The 22,200-nt window shown below is 52.7% G+C and overlaps 1 protein-coding gene across 3 annotated transcripts in view; it reads left to right on the plus strand.

Annotated features, from left to right (window-relative positions):
- The window catches only part of NOS1 (nitric oxide synthase 1), a 98,071-nt gene that overhangs the window by 48,502 nt on the left and 27,369 nt on the right, over positions 1 to 22,200 (plus strand). For all 3 annotated transcript variants that reach the window (XM_063173379.1, XM_063173378.1, XM_063173380.1), the window contains exons 3-11: positions 5,185 to 5,308; positions 12,247 to 12,381; positions 13,490 to 13,635; positions 15,082 to 15,244; positions 16,316 to 16,407; positions 17,231 to 17,372; positions 19,679 to 19,818; positions 20,600 to 20,774; positions 21,991 to 22,092. In XM_063173379.1, coding sequence (XP_063029449.1) covers positions 5,185 to 5,308; positions 12,247 to 12,381; positions 13,490 to 13,635; positions 15,082 to 15,244; positions 16,316 to 16,407; positions 17,231 to 17,372; positions 19,679 to 19,818; positions 20,600 to 20,774; positions 21,991 to 22,092 — 1,219 coding nt within the window. The remainder of the gene's footprint in view (positions 1 to 5,184; positions 5,309 to 12,246; positions 12,382 to 13,489; positions 13,636 to 15,081; positions 15,245 to 16,315; positions 16,408 to 17,230; positions 17,373 to 19,678; positions 19,819 to 20,599; positions 20,775 to 21,990; positions 22,093 to 22,200) is intronic.

The raw sequence follows: 22,200 nt of genomic DNA on the forward strand, positions 1-22,200 counted from the left end.
AGGCAAGAGGAAGGAATTTCTCTCCTGAGCGTCCCACACAGCCCCAGGCTCAGGTTTGCCAGGAGAAGGAGAAGCTGATCCCCGGTCACAGCACAGGGTGATGTTATCAGTGTCACCAGAGCTGTCACCGCAGCGTGGGCACTGCCACCCTCATCATCCATCCCAGGGCTGGCTCTGCTCCCTGCCTGGGAAGCAGAGTGATCCTTCTGCCAAGGAAATTCAAAGGAGCCGAGTGACAAACTGACAAACTTCCCTTTCCATCTTTCTTTTTTATTTTTTTTTCCCCTTTAATTTCTTTTTCGGAAAAGCTTTGGAGAAATTTCTGAAAGGGCTGTCTCAGCAACTTCCCTTCTGCTTCATCACTTGGAGCACTGCAACATCATCAAATTAGTCAAAAGAAAACAGTGGTGCCTCTCATTTCTCCAAACAGCCAGATGCTCTTTCCAAGGGGAGGCAGCATCCCAGGCTCTGCCTGGCACCAGTGGGGGAGGGCAGGATTCCTCTTTCCTTTTTAAAGCATCAGATTTGGCTTTCAGATCACAAAACCCCCTCAAAGAGGAGTTTGGGTCTCTCTGGATCCAAGAGATCTGGCCAAGAGCGTGTGATGAGAGGGATACTGGATCTGGCTTTTGGGAGTTAATCAAACCAATGGCTTCCACCTTCAGCATTGCCTCCAAAGATATCAAAATGGGGATTAAAAACATCTCATGGAATGGTTTGGGTTGGGAAAGACCTGAAAGCTCACCCAGTCCCAAGACACCTTCCACTATCCCAGGCTGCTCCAAGCCCCAATGTCCAACCTGGCCTGGGGTTCTCCAAAAAGAGGAGCCAACTCCTCTGTCCCTGTGGCTCTCCCAGGGCAGATCCCTGGGGATGTCCAGCCTGGGAGCTGTACCCCCCCAGTGCCCACCAGGATGGCTTTGGGGGCTCTCCTGTTGACAAAACCCCAAATTCCCAAAAGGGAACATTGCCCAGAGGCTGAGCTGTGACTGTCCCCTCAGCCTGCAGGAGCTGGGAGTGACATCCTCAGGTCACCCCGTGCCTCTGGGGGCTGCAGCAGCCATGGCAAGAGAGGAAAACAACTCATCCCAAAAATCCTGTTCAGCCATGGCAAGAGAGGAAAACAACTCATCCCAAAAATCCTGTTCAGCCACGGCAAGAGAGGAAAACAACTCATCCCAAAAATCCTGTTCAGCCACGGCAAGAGAGGAAAACAACTCATCCCAAAAATCCTGTTCAGCCACGGCAAGAGAGGAAAACAACTCATCCCAAAAATCCTGTTCCCGTCCCAGCTCGCAAACAAGGCCCTCGCAAGCGAGGGCCAGGAAATATTTGTAAAATGAAGCAATTGATGGTTTTTATTTTTATTCCCCCATCTGTGCTCGGGCTGGGCTGAGGCTCTGGCTGCTCTCAATGGGCTTTTCTCTGCCTGCCTGTCTGCAAAGGGACAGAGCCGGATCCTTGCGGGCAGCCCCATCCGGGGGAGGCTCGGGGCAGGCACAGCACCAGGGACAGCCCCAGGTCACCCTGGGGGCTCTGCCACAGCCACCCTCGGCTGTGCTTTCCCAGCAGGGCCAGCCCCTCTGTGCTGTGCTCGTGCAGCCATAAACCCATGGGGAAAAGCAGCAGGAATCTGCTCCTGCCACACCTGCAGGCACACAAACAAGGGATGTGGTGCACCCAGGTTGTTGGGATCTCTAGCTGGTCAGAGTGACCCCAAGAAAAGTTCCAAAGTCTCTTTTCCCAGCCCAGTGCCTGAGGAAGGAGACAGAGCTCTTCATTTCTCGGTCTCAAGGTTGTTCATTGTTTCTTATCTATAAAAAATTTTCTCCTGCCCTGCCAAGGTCCATCCAGCAGGACAGTTCCAGGCACTCTGCCTGTCCCTAGGGCAGTGTTATGTCTTTATAGTAAAAACTACGTGTACAATGTTCACAATTGCTTCCCAACACCTATCACCTCTGTTAGACAGTGAGCTTCTACTCTAAACCAATCTGTAAGTGCCAACATCACAGCAGATGGAGGCCAAGAAGAAGAAGGAGAAAGGCTGGACACACCCAGTTCCCTCCATCTTGCCTCCTGAACCCCCATACCAGAAACCCTAAAATCTACTTTTCCACACAGTGATAACTTCACTATTATTCTACCTAAACTGTTGTTACTTGCTGATCTTCATCTAAGGTTGGTAATTTGCTCCACGGGTCATAATCAAACCCACAGGTGTTTTGGGCTCTGTGCCAGGGCTTCTGAGCCCCCTGGCAGGGGTCCTGCCCATCCTGGACAGCCAGAGGATGCTGTAAATGCTTTTTAGCCAATCATCTAAAATTACCCCTCATAAGTCTTAATTCAATGCATCTTTCATAGTTCTATTTCTCTAAATTATCCAGTCTTACTTGCAAGGCCATCTTTTGAAACTTGTTTTTAGTTCCATTTCTCTCCCAGCAATGTCTGTCCCATTCCATGGCGTTTCCAAGTCAGCATTTCTCATTTCCAGGTTTGCACACAGATGCACACACTGTGTGGCCCTTCTGTCAGGTTTGGAGAATTCTCCAATCCATTTCCCACACGGTCCCCTGGCAGGCTGGGATCAGGGCAGGAGGGCAGGGATGTGGGAACCAGAGGAGCTCTCCAGGAGATTGAACAGCTGGGCTGGCTCCGAGGGGACAGCCAGGCTGGCCAGGCTCTCATCCTGCTAATTCCCTGCTGCCTGCCTGCCTGCCTGCTGGGGATTACTGGGATGGAGGCAGCCTGGGCAGGGAACCCTGAGCTTGGCACAGGGGGATGCGTGGCTGTCCCTGTCCCTGTCCCCAGGATCGCTGTGCATCCCTGTGGATGCTGGGATCTGTGGATCACCACCCCCTGCAGCAGAGATTGGGATCTTGTCGCAGACATCTTTTCATGAAAAATCCTTTCCTTAGGGTTTTTCCTCCTGAGAGGCCTCAGGAACAAAATGTAAACAACGATTATCTGCTGCTGTGGGATGCAACAGGTGCATCTGTGATTGGTCTCGTGTGGTTGTTTCTAATTAATGGCCAATCACAGCCCAGATGGCTCAGGCAGAGAGTCCGAGCCACAAACCTTTGCTATCATTCCTTCTTTTTCTATTCTTAGCTACCCTTCTGATGAAATCCTTTCTTCTATTCTTTTAGTATAGTTTTAATATAATATATATTGTAAAATAATAAATCAGCTTTCTGAAACATGGAGTCAGATCCTCGCCTCTTCCCTCATCCAAGAACCCCTGTGAACACCATCACAGGATCTCTGTTGCCTTTGGCTGAGGTGCTTGGGTGGGGTTTCTTAAAAGCTGTGTTTTATCTGATTGAAACCCTCTCACATCCTCCCAGGAGCCAGCTCACCAGGGAGCAGCTTCCATGGCCTGGAGGGGCACAGAAATCCCAGGGAAAACGGCCCTTGGGCACCTGTGCCTCCTCACTCGCACCAAGGTGGCCACTTTCCAACGTTTGGAAGGTGGCCAGAGCCCAGGGAAATGTTTTGGCAGCCGAGCATGGCTCTGTAAAAGCAGAAAAATGGCAGGAAAAGCACAGGAGATGCTCTTTAAATGAAGTCTTTTCCTTAAGCTAAAGGAGTTCAAGGACTGTGAAACGGAATTTATTTGTATTTATTTGTCTTCCTGAAATTGAATCAGGAGCATGCTGTTGGTGTGATTTATGCCTTGGGTGCAAATGTCCTACTTTGGTCAGTGCCCAAACCCTGCCGCCGTTAATGAGAATTCTCATTATTGATTCAGTGGCACCTGGGAGGCTTTTAAGGACTGACAGCAGGAGCAGAACAATTCCAGAGGGCATTTCCTCAGTGCCTGTGCCCATCCTGACCCGTGGCCCTGCTCTGCCCAGCCCAGGAGCCCCTTTCCTGATGGCCTTGGTGACACAGGTGCCACCCCCTGCCTGTGTGAATGTCGCCTCTCTAAGCACTGTTTGTTTTCTCCTTGATGAGGGCTCACCTGGCAGAGGCTTTGCACAAGCTCAGGTGGCATTTCAGAGCCTCTTCCACACCCCATAAGGTGTGTGGTGCAGTGAGCTACACCTGAGCTACACCTGAGCTACACCTGAGTTACACCTGAGTTACACCTGAGCCACACCTGAGTTAATCCAGGGCAGCCAGCTCTGAGATGTCTCCAGTGCCCAGCCCTCCCCACATCCCCAGCAACTCCCCCTAAATATATCCCATATTCCCATCTAATACGTCCCATATTGTCCCCAAATACATCCCATATTCCCCCCAAATATACCCCATATTCCACCCAAATATGCCCCATATTCCACCCAAATATATCCCATATTCCCACCAAATATGTCCCATTTTCAACCCAAATATGCCCCATACTTGCCCCAAATATACCCCATATTCTCCCCCAAAAATATCCCATATTCCACCCAAATATATCCCATATTCAACCCAAATATGTCCCATATTGCCCCCCAAATATATCCCGTATTCAACCCAAATATATCCCATATTCCATCCCAAATATATCCCATATTCCCCCTAAATATATCCCATATTCCCCCCAAAAATATCCAACATATGTCCCATATTCTCCCCAAATACATCCCATATTCCACCCAATATACCCCATATTCCTCTCAAATATATCCCATATTCCACCCAAATATACCCCATATTCCCCCTAAATATACTACATGTTCCCCCAAATATATCCCATATTTCTCTCAAATATACCCCACATTCCACCCAAATACATCCCACCTATTCCTCAGTTTGCCAGGCTGAAATCCCTTCCACTCCAGCCTCTGGAAAGGTCAGGAGGAGCAGGGAGAGCCCCTGGGAGCTCAGCTGCTGTTTGTTCTGGGCTGGTCTTTCCTCTTCCCTGCTCACCAGCACCGAGCTGCTCTGCGAGCTCCTTCTGCCACCAGCTCCTCCAGCCTCCCTTCCCCATCTCCCAGGGCTGTTTTCCCAGGTTCCAGCGGGATTTTGGGGTGCTGTAGGGGCTCTGCTGCAGGGCAGGTGTGGGCGCTGCTGTGGCTCTGAGGTGGAGCTCCCGTGGTTGCTTGGGTTGTCCTCACCTCGGTGATTCACCGCCCTGGCTGAGGCTCTGCCTTTCCTCCCTTCCCGCGGAGCACTGGCCGAGTTTTGGCTCCTGTGGGAAGCAGCTGGAGCAGGACCCGTGGTGCCAGCACCCCAAAAAGGTTTTTAACCCTTCAGTTTCAGGGAAGGGGAGAACAATCCCCAGAAAGCTCGGATGGAGAACGATCGTGTGCCGGGGGACCTGTGGGGGAAGAGCAATGTCCCCGTGGTCCTGAACAACCCCTGCTCTGAAGGACAGCAGGTAAGAGGCCGGGGCTGGGGCTCCTTTGGGTGGGAAAACCAGAATTCCCAGGGTTTGTGGGAATGTGACCCATCCTGGTGGGTTCTCACAGCGCAGAGAACCTGCAGGGACAACGTGTGACCCCAAAAGCTGCAGGTGGTGGATCCCTGAGCCCCTTGGGGCCAGGAGCTGGAGTGGCCGTGGGTCAGGCAGGGAATGGAGGTCACTGGAGAATGCTGCTCCTCATCTGACGTGGGATGGGAGCCCAGCCAGGAGCAGGACGCCGAGGCCTCCCTGGGGAGTGTGATCCCTTCTGGTGGCACCAGGCCAAGCTGCATCATTAAAGTCCTTTGGATTCATCTGATGGTAATTCAATAGAGCACTTCAGATAATGCCTTCCACGGTGCCTTTTCATCTCTCACACTCCATGGCCATAAATTCTCAGGCTTCCCTGCCAAGAGGAGATTAACTCCACGTTTGTAGCGGAGCCAGAGACGTCAGGCAGCCCCTGCCAGGCCACCAAGAGCACCTCGGGGAAAACACGACGTGCGTGAGCTCTGCCAGGGCTGCTTGGGCAAAAGGATCTCCCTGATGGGATTATCCAGGCAGGACCTGGGGGACCAGACTGGAGATCACCTCCCTGCCATGGCCAGGGACGCCTCCCACTGTCCCAGGCTGCTCCAAGCCCTGTCCAACCTGGCCTTGGACATTCCAGGGATCCAGGGGCAGCCACAGCTCCAGAGCAGAGGGGCTCCAGCCCTTGGAGGATCTCCATGGCCTCCTCTGGGCTCTCCCCAGCAGCTCCAGGTCCCTCCTGAGCTGGCCCCAGGGCTGGATGCATTTCTCCTGCATGCAATGATGTTCCCATGCACTTTTGCAGCCTGGCAGTGCCAGAGACCCATGGGGGACGCACCAGACCCTCTGAGCTGGTGCTGATGCTCACACAGGGCACTGGGACAGCCCTGGCCAGGCTGCAGGGCTGTACCCAGCCTGGCTGGGATCCATTTCCACCCTCCCTCACCTCAGCACCATGGCCAGGTGTCCCAGCAGCACAGCCACCCTTGGGCTGGGTGTCACCCCACACTGGTGGCAGGCACTGGGGGATGGCCCTGGGCAGCCCCACGTCCCAGCACATGGGATTCTGAGCCCAGGGACAGGTCAGGGCTGCTCCCTTTGCCCCAGCTCTGCAGAGTCTTCCTGCTCCTTTGCTAAGCCCCGTGCGTGTCCGTGTCTGTTACTATAAGCACTTTATAACCTTCTGTGTGCAGAGCTTAATTTCTCTCTGTGCTGGGGCTGCCAAAACCTCCAGTCTTAATCTGCTATTAAACTCTTTATTATTTTTTTTTTCCACTGGATGCACAGCTTTCTTTTTATCCTTCTTATCCCCGAATCCTTACGCCTGCTTTTCTGGAAGCAGTCTGGTTTTTCCCCCAGCCATTCCCCAGGGCTGTGTGCAGTCAAGGCAGCTGAACTTCTTTCAAGCAGCAATAAATACTATTAACACTGGGGAAAGTCAAGCCAAGTGGGAACTTTCCTTGGGTTTTTTTGAAGCAGGATTGGGTGGATTCACTTGGCCAGGTGGTGAATGCTCACTGAGGCTCGTAATAAGGTGCTGAAAGCCCCGCTGGGCATCGATCCCCATCCCTCTATTATTTTTTACAAAACCACAGCGCATTTTTCGCTGGTTTTCCAGCAGCCTGATCCCACTGGCCCTAACCCTGAGGATGCTGAGGTTGTGCCAGGTCCTGTTCCAGCCTGCAGAGACTGATTCAGGAGCAGCCCGAGGGCAACCAGGAGCTCTGTGCCCGTGTGGCTCTCTGGGGAAGCGACTCAGAGCAGCTTGTGGGGGTGATTTACAGCTGAGCAGAGGCGCAGGACACGCTCTGAGCCGAGCGGGGCTGATGCAGTCTGGACGGAAATGTCAGCACGGAGATAAATCCACAGCCCGGCTGCTGCTGCTCTCACCCCGCTGGGACTCAGCCGAGCAGGGTGAGCACCTGCAGAGCCCAGGACAGAGCTGCCCACTGTCACTGTGTCCCCAAGGAGCCCCCAGGGCTCCTCCTGTGGGAGCATATTGGAATCAAATCCCAATATAGCCAGATGGAACGTGCCTGGGCTGGTCTGGCCCTTGCTGCTTGACCAAGGGCGGCCGCTGTGGTGGTTTCACCCCCCAGACACCTTTGGCTGGCTGGGTGCTGCTGCTGGGCGCTTGGGGCAAGTGCAGGCTTGCAAGAGCTCAGGTTTCCCTCTGGCAGAGAAGCTTTAAGGCAATGGTGAAAGAAAGGAGTCAGTTCTGCTGGAGGGTTTGGATGCAGAGCTTTATTCTGGCCCACAGGCCTCTGAATGCAGCACCAGCTCCAACAGAACAGGGAAAACTGCGTGGTTGCTGTGACTTGTAACCCCAGGGAAAGGGGCAGGGAAGGGGTAGGGAGCCACCAACCAGGTACAGGACGGGAAAGTCTCAGGGGACAAAGGACACCTGGATGGCCCAATGTCCCCCCCAGGGGTAGAGGGCATCTTTTGAACTCTGCCAATCACACAATGCCCTTGCTGGAATGCCAAGATTGATGGACAGCACTTAGCAGGCGCAAGGGAGGGGAAAGGAGGGGTTATCTGCAGACCTGAGTGAAGAAGCGGGATACTGAGACAGGCTATTCCACCACACTGCAACAGGAGCAGACAGCCCGGGAGCCGCGGGTGCCGGCACGCTCCGGGTGGGAGCTGTTTGCATAGCGCGTGTGCCGCAGTTGTCTCTCGGCTTGTCCCTCTCCTGAGTCACCCAGATCCCAGCTGCCTCATTAAAACATGAAAAGATCTCACGCTGCCTCCCTGGCACAGCGGCGGGGAGTGTTTGGCTCCTGTTTCAGCACACACACACACACACACAGCAGCTCACACACAGCTCCTTCCCAGGCTCCCCTGGGTTCTCTCTCTCTCCTCCACAGCTGCTCCAGGATGGGGGTGTCGGAGCTGACACCTCTGCTCCAGCCTGGCTGCTGTCCCAGGATTCAGCATCTCCGTGGGCCTCTCCCAATGAGGGTTGTCAGGCACTGGAGGTCTTGGTTTAAAAGCCAGGTGTCTGCTAAGGAAGGCAGAAGCCTCCCCTGAAATGGAAAATGGAAACCCCCTCTCTCTGAATTGTTATAAATTTTATATTAAGGAGCTCTCAGGCAAAAAATATGGGAGCAGGAATAACAGTTCTTTACTAGGGAAGAAAATAAAAATAAAATAAGCAATGCAGTAAACTAAACACTGACAGAGTCAGAGCCCAACCTGACACCCTGTGGGTCAGGGTGTTGGTGGCAGTGCCATTGGAATTGTGGCTCAGCCCTCCTGCAGTGTCAGGGGTGGTTCTGCTGGAGCAGGGATCCTGTAGAGAAGGATGGATTCTTCCTCTGAAGATCCAGTGGAAGGAGAGGCAGCTGCTGTTCCTCTGGGAAATCCAGTGGAGAAGCTGTGCTGGTGTTCCAGAATCTCCAGATTATATCCAGGTAGCAATGCTTGGCTCCTCCCTCTGGGCTCACATCTCCCAATGGGATGCTGTAGTTCTTATCAGCCATGCAGTGACACTCAATAGCCTCTTATCAGCAATGTCCCCTCCCGAGGGAGGAGTGAGTGTGGAAGAGATAAGGAAAACTGCCCAATGAACAGAAGAGAACTGCCATAGAGATGGCAAATAGAATACACAAATAGAATACACACCTCACCTTGCAATCTGGGACACTGGAACAGATTAATGGAGTCCCATTAACCCCTGGAAGTGTCCAAGGAACGACACTCAGTGCTCTGCTCCAGCTGGCAGCTTGGTGCTCACCCAGAGGTAGGGATCAACCACCTCAGAGACCTTTCCCAACCTGAACGACTCTGTGATTCCAGAATTCCAGCTTGCCCAGCTCCTGCAGGGAAAAGACAAATGGGGAAGGGGAGAAGCTTTGGGGGAGTTTGAGTCAGAGCAGAGAAGCCCTAACCCACAGTGAAATTCTGTCCCTTTGCCCTCCCATGGTGGCAGCGGCCCCCTGGCCCCAGGGTAGGGAAGGGGCAGGAACTGAAGTTCTGAAGGCTCAGATTTGGCCAAATTTTTGAGTCCTGCATCCCCCTACTTGCTCCGAGGACAGGGACATTGCTACATCTGCATTCCCAGCACGTTTTGGGGCCCTACCTTCTCCAGCAAGAAGTATTTTAGCAGCACACCTTGTCAGGAGATCAAAACTCCCATTAAAAAGTGCTGGGTGCAATCAACACTCCCTGCCTGGTGCTCCCGGTTTCTGTCTGGCAGGTGAGGATTGGTTTTGGTTGCATTTCTGAGCTGTTTTCAGCACATTTTGCCCATCTCAGGGAGCTGCTCTGAGCAATCAGGCTCAGAGGGAAAGTGGCAGATTGTCCCCTTTGGTCCTCAGGGTGGGTCAGGGAGCACAGGAAGCTGTTGGTGACTAAAGAATGATTCAATTCTCTTGGAAGAGTAAAACAAGAAGGGGGAAAAAAATGACCAGGAGCTGCCACTACCATGATTCAGGCTGGACTCCTCAAAATTGAAAAAAATTAGTTTAAAAATAGTGGTTTTGCAGGACTGCATCGAGGAGGTTCTTATTTACTGCTGGGTTTGAGCTCTGCATGAGGTTTTCTTATTTAGTTTCTGCAGTGTGCAAAGGGGAGGCTGAGATGTGGTCTGTGGACATTTGGCTTCAAGGGGCAGACTTTGACACACTCCTTGGAAAAATCATGGGATTTGTGACATGGGGAATGTCAGAGATCCACAGCAGCACAGCCTGAGGGGTGCAGGGAGCAGCTTTTGGAAACTGCAGGGCTAAAGAAGGTCCTGCTGAGGATTCAGGCTGTAAAGCTCTGCCTTCCCCTCCAGCCCCTGTCTCTTGCTCCCAGAATATGTTTTCAGAGTGTGGCATTATACCACGAGCCTCAGGCTGCTTGAAATTCCTGTTTTCCCGGGGGAAAAAAAGTCTGGACTTATTGTAAAAATGAGAACTGAGCAAAAAGTCTGGCCAGCAGTGCCAGCAAATGCAAAGGTGTCTGCTCAGCCTTGGAGTCAGCCAGGATTGATGTCTCAGAGCTTTGGAGCAGCAGAGCAATCCCCTGGTGAAGTGGGAACCAGTCAGAGCTGGAGCCTCAGCTGCTCTATCATCCCTGCTGCCTTCCCTCCTGAGCCAGCAGCTTCTCCCACCCTCTGCTGCTTCTTTGCTTCTTTAAATTTGTGCTGCCTGCTGCTGCTGGGGTGACAGGAGCCCAGGACCCCCAGAAAGGAGGTGACACTGCTGAAGGCAGCATCAGCTTCAAGAAAACCAGGTTAATCCAAAAGGGACACCAGCACCAGGATTGCTGTAGGAAGGGACAGACCCAGTCCCAGCCCGGAGCTGCTGTGCAGAGCCTTGAAGTGGTGCCAAACAGCAGCAGCTTTGGCCAGGACACTCTCAGATGTCCCCTGCAGAGCTGCAGCAGCAGCAGCAGCATGGTTCCAGTGATGGAATTACATCCCTGTGTAAGATCTGGCTCTTGGGAGACAGAGCTCTGCTGCCCAGAGCCACTGCAGGCTCCCCTGTCCCCACTGGCACACACTGATGGCTCTTGAAGCCGCAAGTGCTTGGGGTGAGTAAGGGCCACAGCAGAAAATTGGTTTTATCTGTGAAAACGTGCAAAAAGGAGCACCTGTAACCAGTTCTGCTCCTCACCAGCTCTGTGCTGGCTGAGGCTCTCCCTGCGCTGGCACAGAACTCAAGGAGAGCTGGAAGAGCCCATGCCAAGGCAGTGTCAGGGAGCTGAGGCTGGAGAAATCCAACTACTCATGATTCAGCAGCCCCCCCACTTGGATAATTCATCCATCCTCGTTTCTACAAGCTTTCCAGCACTGGTATCAGAGGAGCTGTGCCTTTGGCTTGCTCAGATTGATGCTCAGCTCTTCATTCTTCCAGGCAGATTTGGCACCTGCAGAACCTGAACAGGTGATGCTCCTTGGGAACCTGAGCTTGCAGAACCTGAGCAGGTGATGCTCCTTGAGAAGAAACACCCCACAGATTTTGGAGGAGAGTCTTCCTCTGGGGAACTCGAACACAACATTCTCCAAGTCACTTCCACCTCTGTTTTTAACTCATTTCCCACAAATTTGGCTGTCCCATAACCAGATACAACCTCTTTATTCCATTGTGAGTCGGCAGCTCTGTTGTAGGATCCCAAATAACGCCAAATATTGGGATAACCCACCTTGTCTGGCCGTGTCACCCCCAGATTTTACTCACAGCCATCCAGCCATACACAATGCTGTGTTGTTGGGACCTCTTGGGGTTTCTGTGGTCGAGATGACCCCGAGGTGTTAGAAAGTCTCTTTTCCCCAGCTCTGAGAAGAAGGAGTCAGGATTCTTCAGCTTTAGTTTTAATGTTGTTTATTCTCTGTTATCTATAACATTCTTTCCCTGACCTGCTGAGATCTGTCTAGCAAGTCAGTCCAAGTCACGCTGACCGCCTCAGAGGCAGTGTTATCTTTTATACTAAAAACTATGTGTATATTATTTACAATAATTTCCCAATACCTATCACCTATGTTAGACAGTGTGTTTTACTCTAAACCAATCCAAAAGTGCCACCATCACCCAGAAGATGGAGGCTAAAAAGAAGAAAGAAGAAGGACAAGGCACACCCAAATCCCTCCATCTTGGCTTCTGAACCCCCATTCTAAAAACCCAAAATTCTGCTTTTCTATCTTGCAACAATCTAACCATCATTCTACTTAAAGTTTTGTGGCTTGTAATCTTCATATAAAGTTGGTAATTTTTTCCGTGGGTTAAAATCAAAGGCACAGGGGTCTTGGGCTCTGTGCCAAGGTCTCTGAGTCCCCTGGCAGGGGCTCGAGCCATCCAGGGCAGCCAGAGGGATTTCCTGGGTTCCAACAGGGACCTTTTCCTGCATTTTGCTGATGAGTTCTGACCTTGTGCTGGGTGTTCCCCCTTTTTCAGCCGCCGCCATCCGGGCGCCAGTCTCCAACCAAGAATGCCAACGGGAGCCCTTCCAAATGCCCCCGCTTTGTGAAAATCAAGAACTGGGAGACAGGATCCGTGCTCCATGACACCCTGCACCTCAAAACTGCCATGGTGAGTAGAGTTGCCCCAAATTCCCAGAGCATCGATGAGTGGATGGCACCATTTCCAAGGTGGATTTACCCAGGAATGCAGAAGTGGAGGAATTCATGTCTTGGCTTGAACAGACAGGTGTCTGCTAAGGAAGGCAGGAACCTCCCTTGAAATGGAAAATGCATTTTCCCCCTCCCTCTGAATTATTATAGTTTTGGAATTAGTGGCTCTCGGGTAAAGATAGGGGAGTAGGAATAACAGTTCTTTACTAGGAAAGAGTAAAACTAAAAATAAGAAAATGCAGTGATACAAAACAACACTGCCAGAGTCAGACCATGCCCTGCCCCCTGTGTGTCAGGAGGTGTCCCAGCCCCATCCCATGGGGGCTCAGCCCTCCTGCAGTGCCAGCTGTGGCTCTGCTGCAGCAGGGATCCTGCACAAGGGGGGAGTTTTCCTCTGCAGCTCCAGAGCTGCTGCAGATGGGCCTGGGCTCCCTCTGGCAATGCAGGGCAGCAGAAAGCTGCTCCTCTGGCAGTGCAGGGGGCAAAGGCTGCTGTGCTGTGCCAGGCTCAGATTGGATCCAGGCAGGAATGCTTGGCTCCTCCCCTGGGCGGAGCATCTCCCCATGGGATGCTGGGATTGGATCAGCCCTGCAGGGACACTCAGTGGCCATGGACAGCAGAGATCTCCTGGAGGGAGGGTTGGCTGTGGGAGAGATAAAGAAAAAACTGCCCCATGGACAGCAGAGAACTGCCCCACCTCTGACAGATGGGAGCAGAACACACAGCCCCAGCTAAATGTTTCAGCCTGAGACACTCCAGTAGGGTTTGAATTTCAAATCTGGTGCAATAAGCAGAGAGAGGGAAATCCATCTGGGCTAAATAAGGAAAAGCATTTGACTTCATGCCAAGTTGGGGTGTGAACCCCATCTCTCCACTGTCTGATCAAGAGGGACAAGAGGTGACTGCACATGGCCTGGCTGTCACCACTCAGTGTCCCCAACCAGCTGGGAATGTCCCTGTTTGTCAGCCACCCCCACCCTCTGTGTGGGTGCTCACTGATTGCCCCAGCCCGGGCCAGCAGTGCCCTGGTGGCTCCAGGACATCCCTGTTCCCTCCTGTCCCTTCAGTCCACGGCGTGCACCGAGCAGATCTGCATGGGCTCCGTGATGACCCCCAGCCCCCACATCCGCAAGGCAGAGGACACCAGGAGCAAGGAGGAGGTGCTGCTCCTGGCCAAGGACTTCATTGACCAGTACTACTCCTCCATAAAGAGGTGGGTGCTGCTGCTGCTGCCTGGCTAGCTCCGTGGTAGAACATAGGACTCAATCCCAGGGTCGTGGGTTCATGCCCCGCGTTGGGCACCATTTGTTGCTGTTCATTTGTTTGTTGTGATTTGTTTGGGGATCCTTGGGGGGCCCCCAGGGTCCTGGGTTCATGCCCCACGTTGGGCGCCATTTGTTGCTGTTCATTTGTTTGTTGTGATTTGTTTGGGGGTCTCCGGGGGACCCCCTAAGCTGTACATTCACTGGTAGCAGCAGGTAAGCAAGGAGACACCACATGGATTCTGAGTGTGCTCATTGGATGAGGGTTTATGGGGGTCCCACCCCTGGGAGCAGCATGGTTTCTGAGGGGGAAGGGGGGAAGCAGGAGGGAGGGGGAGAGAGGGAAAGCCAAGCAAAGAAGGGCCAAGAGAGAGCTCTGGTCTGCATCCCACAGCCTAACAGGGAGATTCAAAGTGGGTGTGGAATAAGCCTTGTTCAATGGGATTACTGATCCATGATACTTCAGGGGAGGATCACAGGCTTGGAATAAACCATACATTTTCGTACATTTTCAAGAGTTGGGACAGAGCATAGCATTTAACTAAAATGTAACACCACATGCTGCCTCAGCCCAAGGCTGCTGCTGGTGCCGAGATGTGACACGTGCCATCCAGAGCTGCCTCCACCCTGGAGCCAGCACAGGAAGGAGCTGGAGCTGCTGGAGCCAGTCCAGAGGAGGCACCAGGATGATCAGAGAGATGGAGCAGCTCTGTTGGGAGGAAAGGCTGAGAGAGTTGGGGTTGTTCAGTCTGGAAAAGAGAAGCTTTGGGGTAACATCCTTGTTGCCTTCCAGTGCCTGAAGGAGGCAAAAAGAAACATGGGGAGAGACTTGAGGCAAGGGATGGAGGGACAGGACACAGGGAATGGCTCCCAGTGCCAGAGGGCAGGGATGGATGGGATATTGGGAATGAGGAATTGTTCCCTGGCAGGGTGGGCAGGCCCTGGCACAGGGTGCCCAGAGCAGCTGTGGCTGCCCCTGGATCCCCGGCAGTGCCCAAGGCCAGGCTGGACAGGGATTGGAACAGCCTGGGACAGTGGAAGATGTCCCTGTTCATGGCAGGGGATGGAATGGGATGAGTTTTAAGGTCCCTTCCAGCCCAGGCCATTCCATGATTCCATGATGTGATCTCCCACCCATGCAAGTCACAGCAGAGGGAGGCTCTGGTGCTCCTTCAGCAGCTCCTTCTTGGGTAGAGTTTCATTCCTGGTGTTTGTTGCGTCTCTGCACAAGCCACTGTCCTCTCCCCCTGGTCCTTGTCCCCCTGTTATCCCAAATCTGGGATAGCCATCCCCACAATCCCTGTGGATGTGTAGGAACAAGGTGTTCCAAGTGGAGAGCAGCAGCATTCCCTGCCCTCCGCCTGACCCTCCACCTCCTCTGCTCCCAACCTTCCCAGATCCGGCTCCAAGGCCCACATGGAGAGGCTGGAGGAGGTGACCAAGGAGATTGAGGCCACTGACACGTACCAGCTGCGGGACACGGAGCTGATCTACGGAGCCAAGCACGCCTGGAGGAACGCGGCGCGCTGCGTGGGCAGGATCCAGTGGTCCAAGCTGCAGGTGAGCACCAATCCCACCACAAACACCCAGGAGATTCCTGCCAAAGGGTGTGCTGGGGTTCTGGAGAGGGAAATTCCTGCTCTCCAGCACCTGGGAAGCACAGCACAGGTCCAAGGGCAGGTGTTCAGCACACACAGCTCCTCTCATCAGCTGTGGGATGCTGGCAGGAGCTAGAAAAGCATCTGTGGGATGGGAGATGAGGTGGCTGTGTCTGAAAAGGAAGCTGGTGCTCCAGGGGATGTTTTCCAATATCAGATCCTGCTCCAACATCTTTCCTGCTGCTTCCAAACCTGTTGCTCCACCTGGAGAGAGGCAGCAGGACACATTTGTCCTCAGTACTGAGATCCAGCAGGGGAGGGTTTGGCTCAGTGCCCTTTTGGCAAGGGAATCACAGAACAGGATTGGAAATCAGTGATCCCTAGGGAATCCCCTGGTACAGAGCTGTCCTCTCCTCTTGTAACCTGGAACAAATCCAGTGCTGCTGAGCAGCTCCTGTGGCTGCTTCACACAGGGAATGGGCACAGTCACTCCTGTTAATCCCCCTTCCTGATTTCCCTATGCTTTCATGGATGCCCCTGGATCCCTGGCAGTGTCCAAGGCCAGGCTGGATGGGGATTGGAGCACCCTGGGGTAGTAGAAGGTGTCCCTGCCATGGGCAGGGAGTGGAATGAGATGCTCTTTAAAAGTCCCAATCCAAACCATTCCATGATTCCGTGATTCCCTGTCCCTCAGCCCTGGCTGGCACCTGTCCTGCTCCAGCTTTGAGTGATGATTACAAGAGAAGCAGAGCAGACTCTGTAATTGTTGGGGGATGAGGCAGGAACAGCAGCAGGTTGGGAGCATGGGAATGAGGAGGTTTTTTGCCTGAGCAGCAGATGAGTCACCTCTCCAAAGCAAAAGGGGCAGCTGGATTAGACATCCACGTGTTCCAAAGGCAGGGAACACATAATTACGGAGCTTTAGATCCCTGAGAAGCCACAGTGGTGCCTGGAGTTCTCCATGTGCTGTGTTTCCTCTGCCTGGCTCTGCCTTAGGAGCTGGAACATCCCCACAACTGCTTCCCTGTTCCAGGTGTTCGATGCCCGGGACTGCACCACGGCCCATGGGATGTTCAATTACATCTGCAACCACATCAAGTACGCCACCAACAAGGGGAACCTCAGGTGAGCCACCAGGGAGTCACCAGGCTTTGAATCCGAGGGCGTCTGGATGAGTGGAGACCCAGCTGGAGCTGGGTCTGGGCACTGCACAGCCAGGAGCAGTTGGGAAGGGTTTGAGGGATCTGATCTGGGGTGAAGGAGTCCTGCTGGTCCAAGTGTCTCTCTTCTTGCTGCCTGTGGAACCTCAGGGGGAAGTTTTTCCTGTTATTTCCCCTTTCCTATCCAGCACAGAGCTCAGAGTGCTCTCCAGATCTGAAACCCCCTGTGAGCAGCCGGGAGAATTGTGACCGTGTTCACAGGGGTTTTCATGTGAGGGAAGAGAAGAGAAGGTTGACTCCATGTTCAGAAGGCTTGATTTATTATTTTATGATATACATTACATTAAAACTATACTAAAAAGCATAGAAGGAGAAGCTTCATCTCAGAAGGCTAGCTAAGCTAAGAATAGAAAGAAAAAGAATGATAACAAAGGCAGCTGCCTCCGACTCTCTGTCCGAGTCAACTCTGCTGTGATTGGCCATTAATTAAAAAAACCACACAAGACCAGTCACAGATGGACCTGTTGCATTCCACAGCAGCAGATAACCATTGTTTACATTTTGTTCCTGAAGCCTCTCAGCTTCTTAGGAAGAAAAAAATCCCAAGCGAAGTATTTTCACAAAAAGACGTCTGCGACAGGGAACACCCCAAATTCCAGATCCACCAGAGCCACCAACTCTCAGGGACTCACTCAGGGCACACCCAGAGGTGGTGGCAGAGCTTTTCCTCCATCATTTCACCCCTCCTGCAGCTCCTGGCATTCACCAGCGCTGCCTTTTTCCCCCAGGTCTGCCATCACCATCTTCCCGCAGCGCACGGACAGCAAGCACGACTTCCGCATCTGGAACGCGCAGCTGATCCGCTACGCCGGCTACAAACAGCCCGACGGCTCCGTGCTGGGCGACCCCGCCAATGTGGAGCTCACCGAGGTACCAGCCTGTAGCAAGCCCCCTGGAGCTTGGGAAAGCTCCATGGAGGATTGAGGCGTAACCGTAGGAGCTGCTGAGTCATGATGAGACAGCAGAATAAGCTCCTGTCCCTGACCCCCTGCCCCATAGCTCATCTCTGTAACCTTATAGGCCACTATACCTAACCCTTACTATTGGACAAGTTTGGATCCCCCTACACCCTATAAAAAGGGGCTGTTTTAGCCCATTTGACAGAAGAAGAGCTGTCGCTGGACCCTTCACAGACTCCCCAAGAAACCATCGCTGTGGAACCGCCAGGATCTCTCCTCCTCTCTCTCATCTGCTGCAGCCTCAGCCAAGGGCTCCCTACCTAGCAAGCAAAGAACTGATATCCTAAGAGAGCTTGCAATCACTACAGAGCTGACAATCACCAAGCTTGCTAAAGGGTAGCCTGTGGAAATGGCCACCCAAAGCTAACTGGGCTTTCGGGCACTCTGTCTCTCTGAGGAACTGGGCTCCCAGACTATCCTGTGCCACTCAATAATAAGGCCAAGATCGAGGTTTTATTATACCAGCCTGTCTGACTCTGCCCTTCCTGAGCCTTCTCCACTTATCCTGCTTTAGGGCAAATTTGGGAGAAAACCTCCAAAGGGGGCCCCTCCAGAAAGCAAACCTACACAGCCCCTCTCCCCTTACCATTTTGGGAAGAATTCTTCGGAAAGAAGTGGAAAGAACCTGTTTATTTAACAGGCACAGCACCCCCAGCACACAGAACCTGTTTATTTAACAGGCACAGCACCCCCAGCACACAAAAGGAACAATACCAGGTGACACCACTCTGTCCCCGCTCTGAAAAAGATGACAAATTCAGAAAGTCTCTCTTGAGAGTAGTTGCTCTGTTATCAGTCCCTCCAGTGCTGGGGCAGCTGCTGCAGCCACAATGTGCAAACTCTCAGTGTTCCCAGGGCCCAGTCCAGAGCAGGTTCAAGTGGTTCCAAAAAAGGGAAAGGAGAAACAGCCCAGGGAAAATTTGGGCTGCTTAGCTAAACTAACTAATGAGCAGGAGCAAGAGCAAAGCAAAAAGCAAAAGCAGCACCATGCACTGCCCTGTCTGTGTGTCCCGCCAGCCATGGGGGAGTGGCTGATAGCAAAACCAAAACAAAACATTCGCTCTTCAGAGCCAGTCTTGAAGGTGCAGAACATGATATCCAGCATAAACAGAACACACAAATGGGGATACAAGCATCATAACATCACCCTAGGGCAGGGCTTCACCCAAAACCCTCTCCCAGGTCTTCCCTCCAGTGAAGCTGGCAGAGGTGGCAGGGAGGTTGTGTCCATGTCTCAGGGCTTTCCCATGTTTCCAGATGGATTTTCTTGGAAAGTTTCCTTTTCCTTGAAGCCCAGGGCTTACACCACTCCACAATCACCTTGTCGCCATAAATGAGAGATGTGGCAAATGACAGGTGTTTAAAAAACTTTCATTCCATTTTCACTCATGAAGAGGGTGAGGCAATACAGATGTTATAATTCACACCATCACAATCAGAAGCTAATTATTTCCTAATTACAATACACTATAAGCATTTCTTGGCTTATCAGCTTTTTGCCACACCGTGCTGTAAATGCCTTAAAGCCAATCATCTAAAACTGCCCCTCATGGGTCCCACCACAATGCATCTTTCATAGTTCTATTTCTCTAAACTATCCAGTCTTATTTGTGAGCCCATCCTTTGAAACTTGTTTATAGCTCCATTTCTCTCCCAACAATGTCTGTCCTATTCCATGGTGCTTCTAAGTCAGCATTTCTTATCTCCAGGTTTGCATACAGATGCACACTGTGTGGGCCTTCTGTCAGGCTTTGAGAATTCTCTACAAATCCATTTCCCACATTAAACCCACCCTTCCCATGCCTGCTGGGAACACATGGGAATTCTGAGCACCCCCAGAGGGAGGAGGATGGGGATTGTCCAGTGCAGCCCCACCAGAGGAGGCTGGGTTTGTGCCACCCTCAGGTTTTTTTCCCAGGAGTAAAGGCTGGGTTTTGTCACTTTTCTGCTTTTCTCACCTATTTTCTCCTTCACCACTACAGGCACAAGCCACGATCCTACTGGGGATCGATTCCAGGCTCAGTTGCAGCCCAAATTCCCCTGACTTGGCCATGGGTGGGCTGGGACAGTCCACCCTCTGTTGTAGCTCCCTTTGCTCAACCACAACGACACAAATCCTGCCAGAAGCTGTTCCCAGGACCACACAATTCCCTGCCCACAGTGTCTGAAGAGCAGTGACCTGCTAAGACACCAACCCTGCCTTTATTTTCCCCACAGATCTGCATCCAGCAAGGCTGGAAGGCTCCGTACGGGCGCTTCGATATCCTGCCCCTGCTCCTCCAAGCCAACGGCAATGACCCCGAGCTCTTCGAAATCCCACCAGAGCTTGTGCTGGAAGTGCCCATCCGGCACCCCAAGTGAGTCAGGGGCAGCCCCAAAACTGCTCCAGGGTATCATCAGCTCCCCTGGTTCCACCCTTGCCATGGCCTGGGGCCTTCACTGAAGGCCCTCTCCCAGATCTTCCCTCCAGTGAAGTTGGCAGGGAGATTGTGTCCAGGTCTCAGTGCTTTCCCTCATGTCCAGATTGATTTCCTTGGAAAATTTCCTTTTCCTTGAAGCCTCCCAGGGCTTACACCCCTCCATAATCACCTTGTCCCTATGAACAGCCCTAAAGGGAGGTACTGATGGAAATGTTCTTCTCAAGACTGTGACAGTGTTCACAGGGATCTCAGGTTGAGGGAAGAGACGAGGATCTGACTATGTTTCAGAAAGCTTGATTTATTATTTTATGATACACATTACATTAAAACTATACTAAAAGAATAGAGGAAAAGGTTTTATCAGAAGGCTAGCTAAGATAAGAACAGGAAGGAAACAATGATAACAAAGGTTTGTGGCTCAGACTCTCTGTCTAAGCCAGCTGGGCTGGGATTGGCCATTAATTAGAAACAACCACATGAGACCAATCACAGATGCACCTGTTGCATTCCACAGCAGCAGATAATCATTGTTTACATTTTGTTCCTGAGGCCTCTCAGCTTCTCAGGAGGAAAAATCCTAAGGAAAGGGTTTTTCATGAAAAGATGTCTGTGACACAAGTCCTTCACCCTGATGGCAAAGTGACCTGCCCCATACCCCTGCATGGATTGGGAAGGGAATTCCTGGCTGGTTGCCTAATCCTGACCTTTTCCCTGGCAGGTTTGAGTGGTTTAAGGACCTGGGCCTGAAGTGGTACGGGCTGCCAGCCGTTTCCAACATGCTCCTGGAGATCGGGGGTTTGGAGTTCTCGGCCTGCCCCTTCAGCGGCTGGTACATGGGCACGGAGATCGGCGTCCGCGACTACTGCGACAACTCCCGCTACAACATCCTGGAGGTACCTCCTGCTGCTGCTCCTGCTGGGCCTCTGGGAGCACTGGGCAGGACACTGGGAGAGCACAGGATGTCCCTTCTGTGCCCAGCTCTGGGTCCTTCAGTTTGGGAAGGACGCTGAGATGCTTGAGCGTGTCCAGAGGCAACGAGGCTGGAGAGGGGCTGGGAACACAAACCCTGTGAGGAACCACTGAGGGAGCTGGGGGTGCTCAGCCTGGAGAAAAGGAGATTCAGAGGTGACCTTATCACTCTCCACAGCTCCTGAAAGGTGGCTGTGCTCAGGTGGGGCTGGTCTCTTTCTCTAGGAATTAACAGAACCAGAGGACGCAGCCTCAAGCTGTATCAGGAGAGGTATAGGTTGGATATTAGGAAAATTTTTTTCACAGAAAGAGTGATAAAGTTCTGGAAAGGCCTGGCTGGGGAGGTGGCAGAGTCACCATCCCTGTGTGTTTAACAAAGCCTGGATGTGGCACTGGGTGCCAGGGTTTGGTTGAGGTGTTGGGGTTGGACTCGATGATCTCAAAGGTCTCTTCCAACCTGGTCACTCTGTGAAGCTGTGAATTCTCCTGGAGCCACATGGCTGAGGTTGGCAAGGTCTCTGTGTCCTGTGGGGCCAGCAGGTGTCTGACACAGCCAGTGTGATCCCTGTGGAGCTTCCCACAGGCTTCCCAAAGAATCTTAGGGTCAGCAGGCACCTGGTTGTGTGCTCAGATGAGGCCAAATGCTGAAACATTAAAGGGTGCAGAGACCCTCGGTGGCTCCTCAGGGATGCGTGTGTCCTTGGGGATCCTCCAGCTGGTTCCATGGCTCAGGGAATGCCCACGCTGGGAGAGACAAAGCCAAGCCATGGGAAGGTGCCCGTGCAGGGGTCTGGATCCATCAAAACCTCCCAGGGGATGTTGTGTTATTAGAGGGGCTCCATCCCTCCCCAGTCTTCTGAAAACCAGAGCAGTGTGAGTGTCCAGCTGCTCCTGGTGGCCTCCTCAGCAGCATTTGGCCGCCTGATTCTGTTCAGGGAGGAGGAAAAGCCGTGCTCCTGCCATGGAGAGGAAAAGGCAGGATTTCTTCCCAGAGGAAGGCACAACATCAGCCCTTCCCTCCCCTGTGGGTGCCTTGTGCCAGCCTGGGCCTCTCCTCTGGGTTCCACTCCCCAAGCAGAGCTCTCCAATCTTTGTTTCTTGGCCATTAAATCCTTCCCCTCCTGCCATGTGTTGTTACAGCAAGTGGCCAAGAAAATGAACCTGGATATGAGGAAAACATCCTCGCTGTGGAAGGACCAGGCCCTGGTGGAGATCAACATCGCTGTGCTCTACAGCTTCCAGGTACCTCACTCAGACCCTGCTGTGCCTGGGCCAGCTGGAGGGACACAGGGACAGGTGGGACAAGAGTGGAGACATCCACCCAAGCACAATGGCTGGAACTGGGCTGTG

Source organism: Melospiza melodia, chromosome 20 (assembly GCF_035770615.1).
Source record: "Melospiza melodia melodia isolate bMelMel2 chromosome 20, bMelMel2.pri, whole genome shotgun sequence".
Classification (NCBI taxonomy): domain Eukaryota; kingdom Metazoa; phylum Chordata; class Aves; order Passeriformes; family Passerellidae; genus Melospiza; species Melospiza melodia.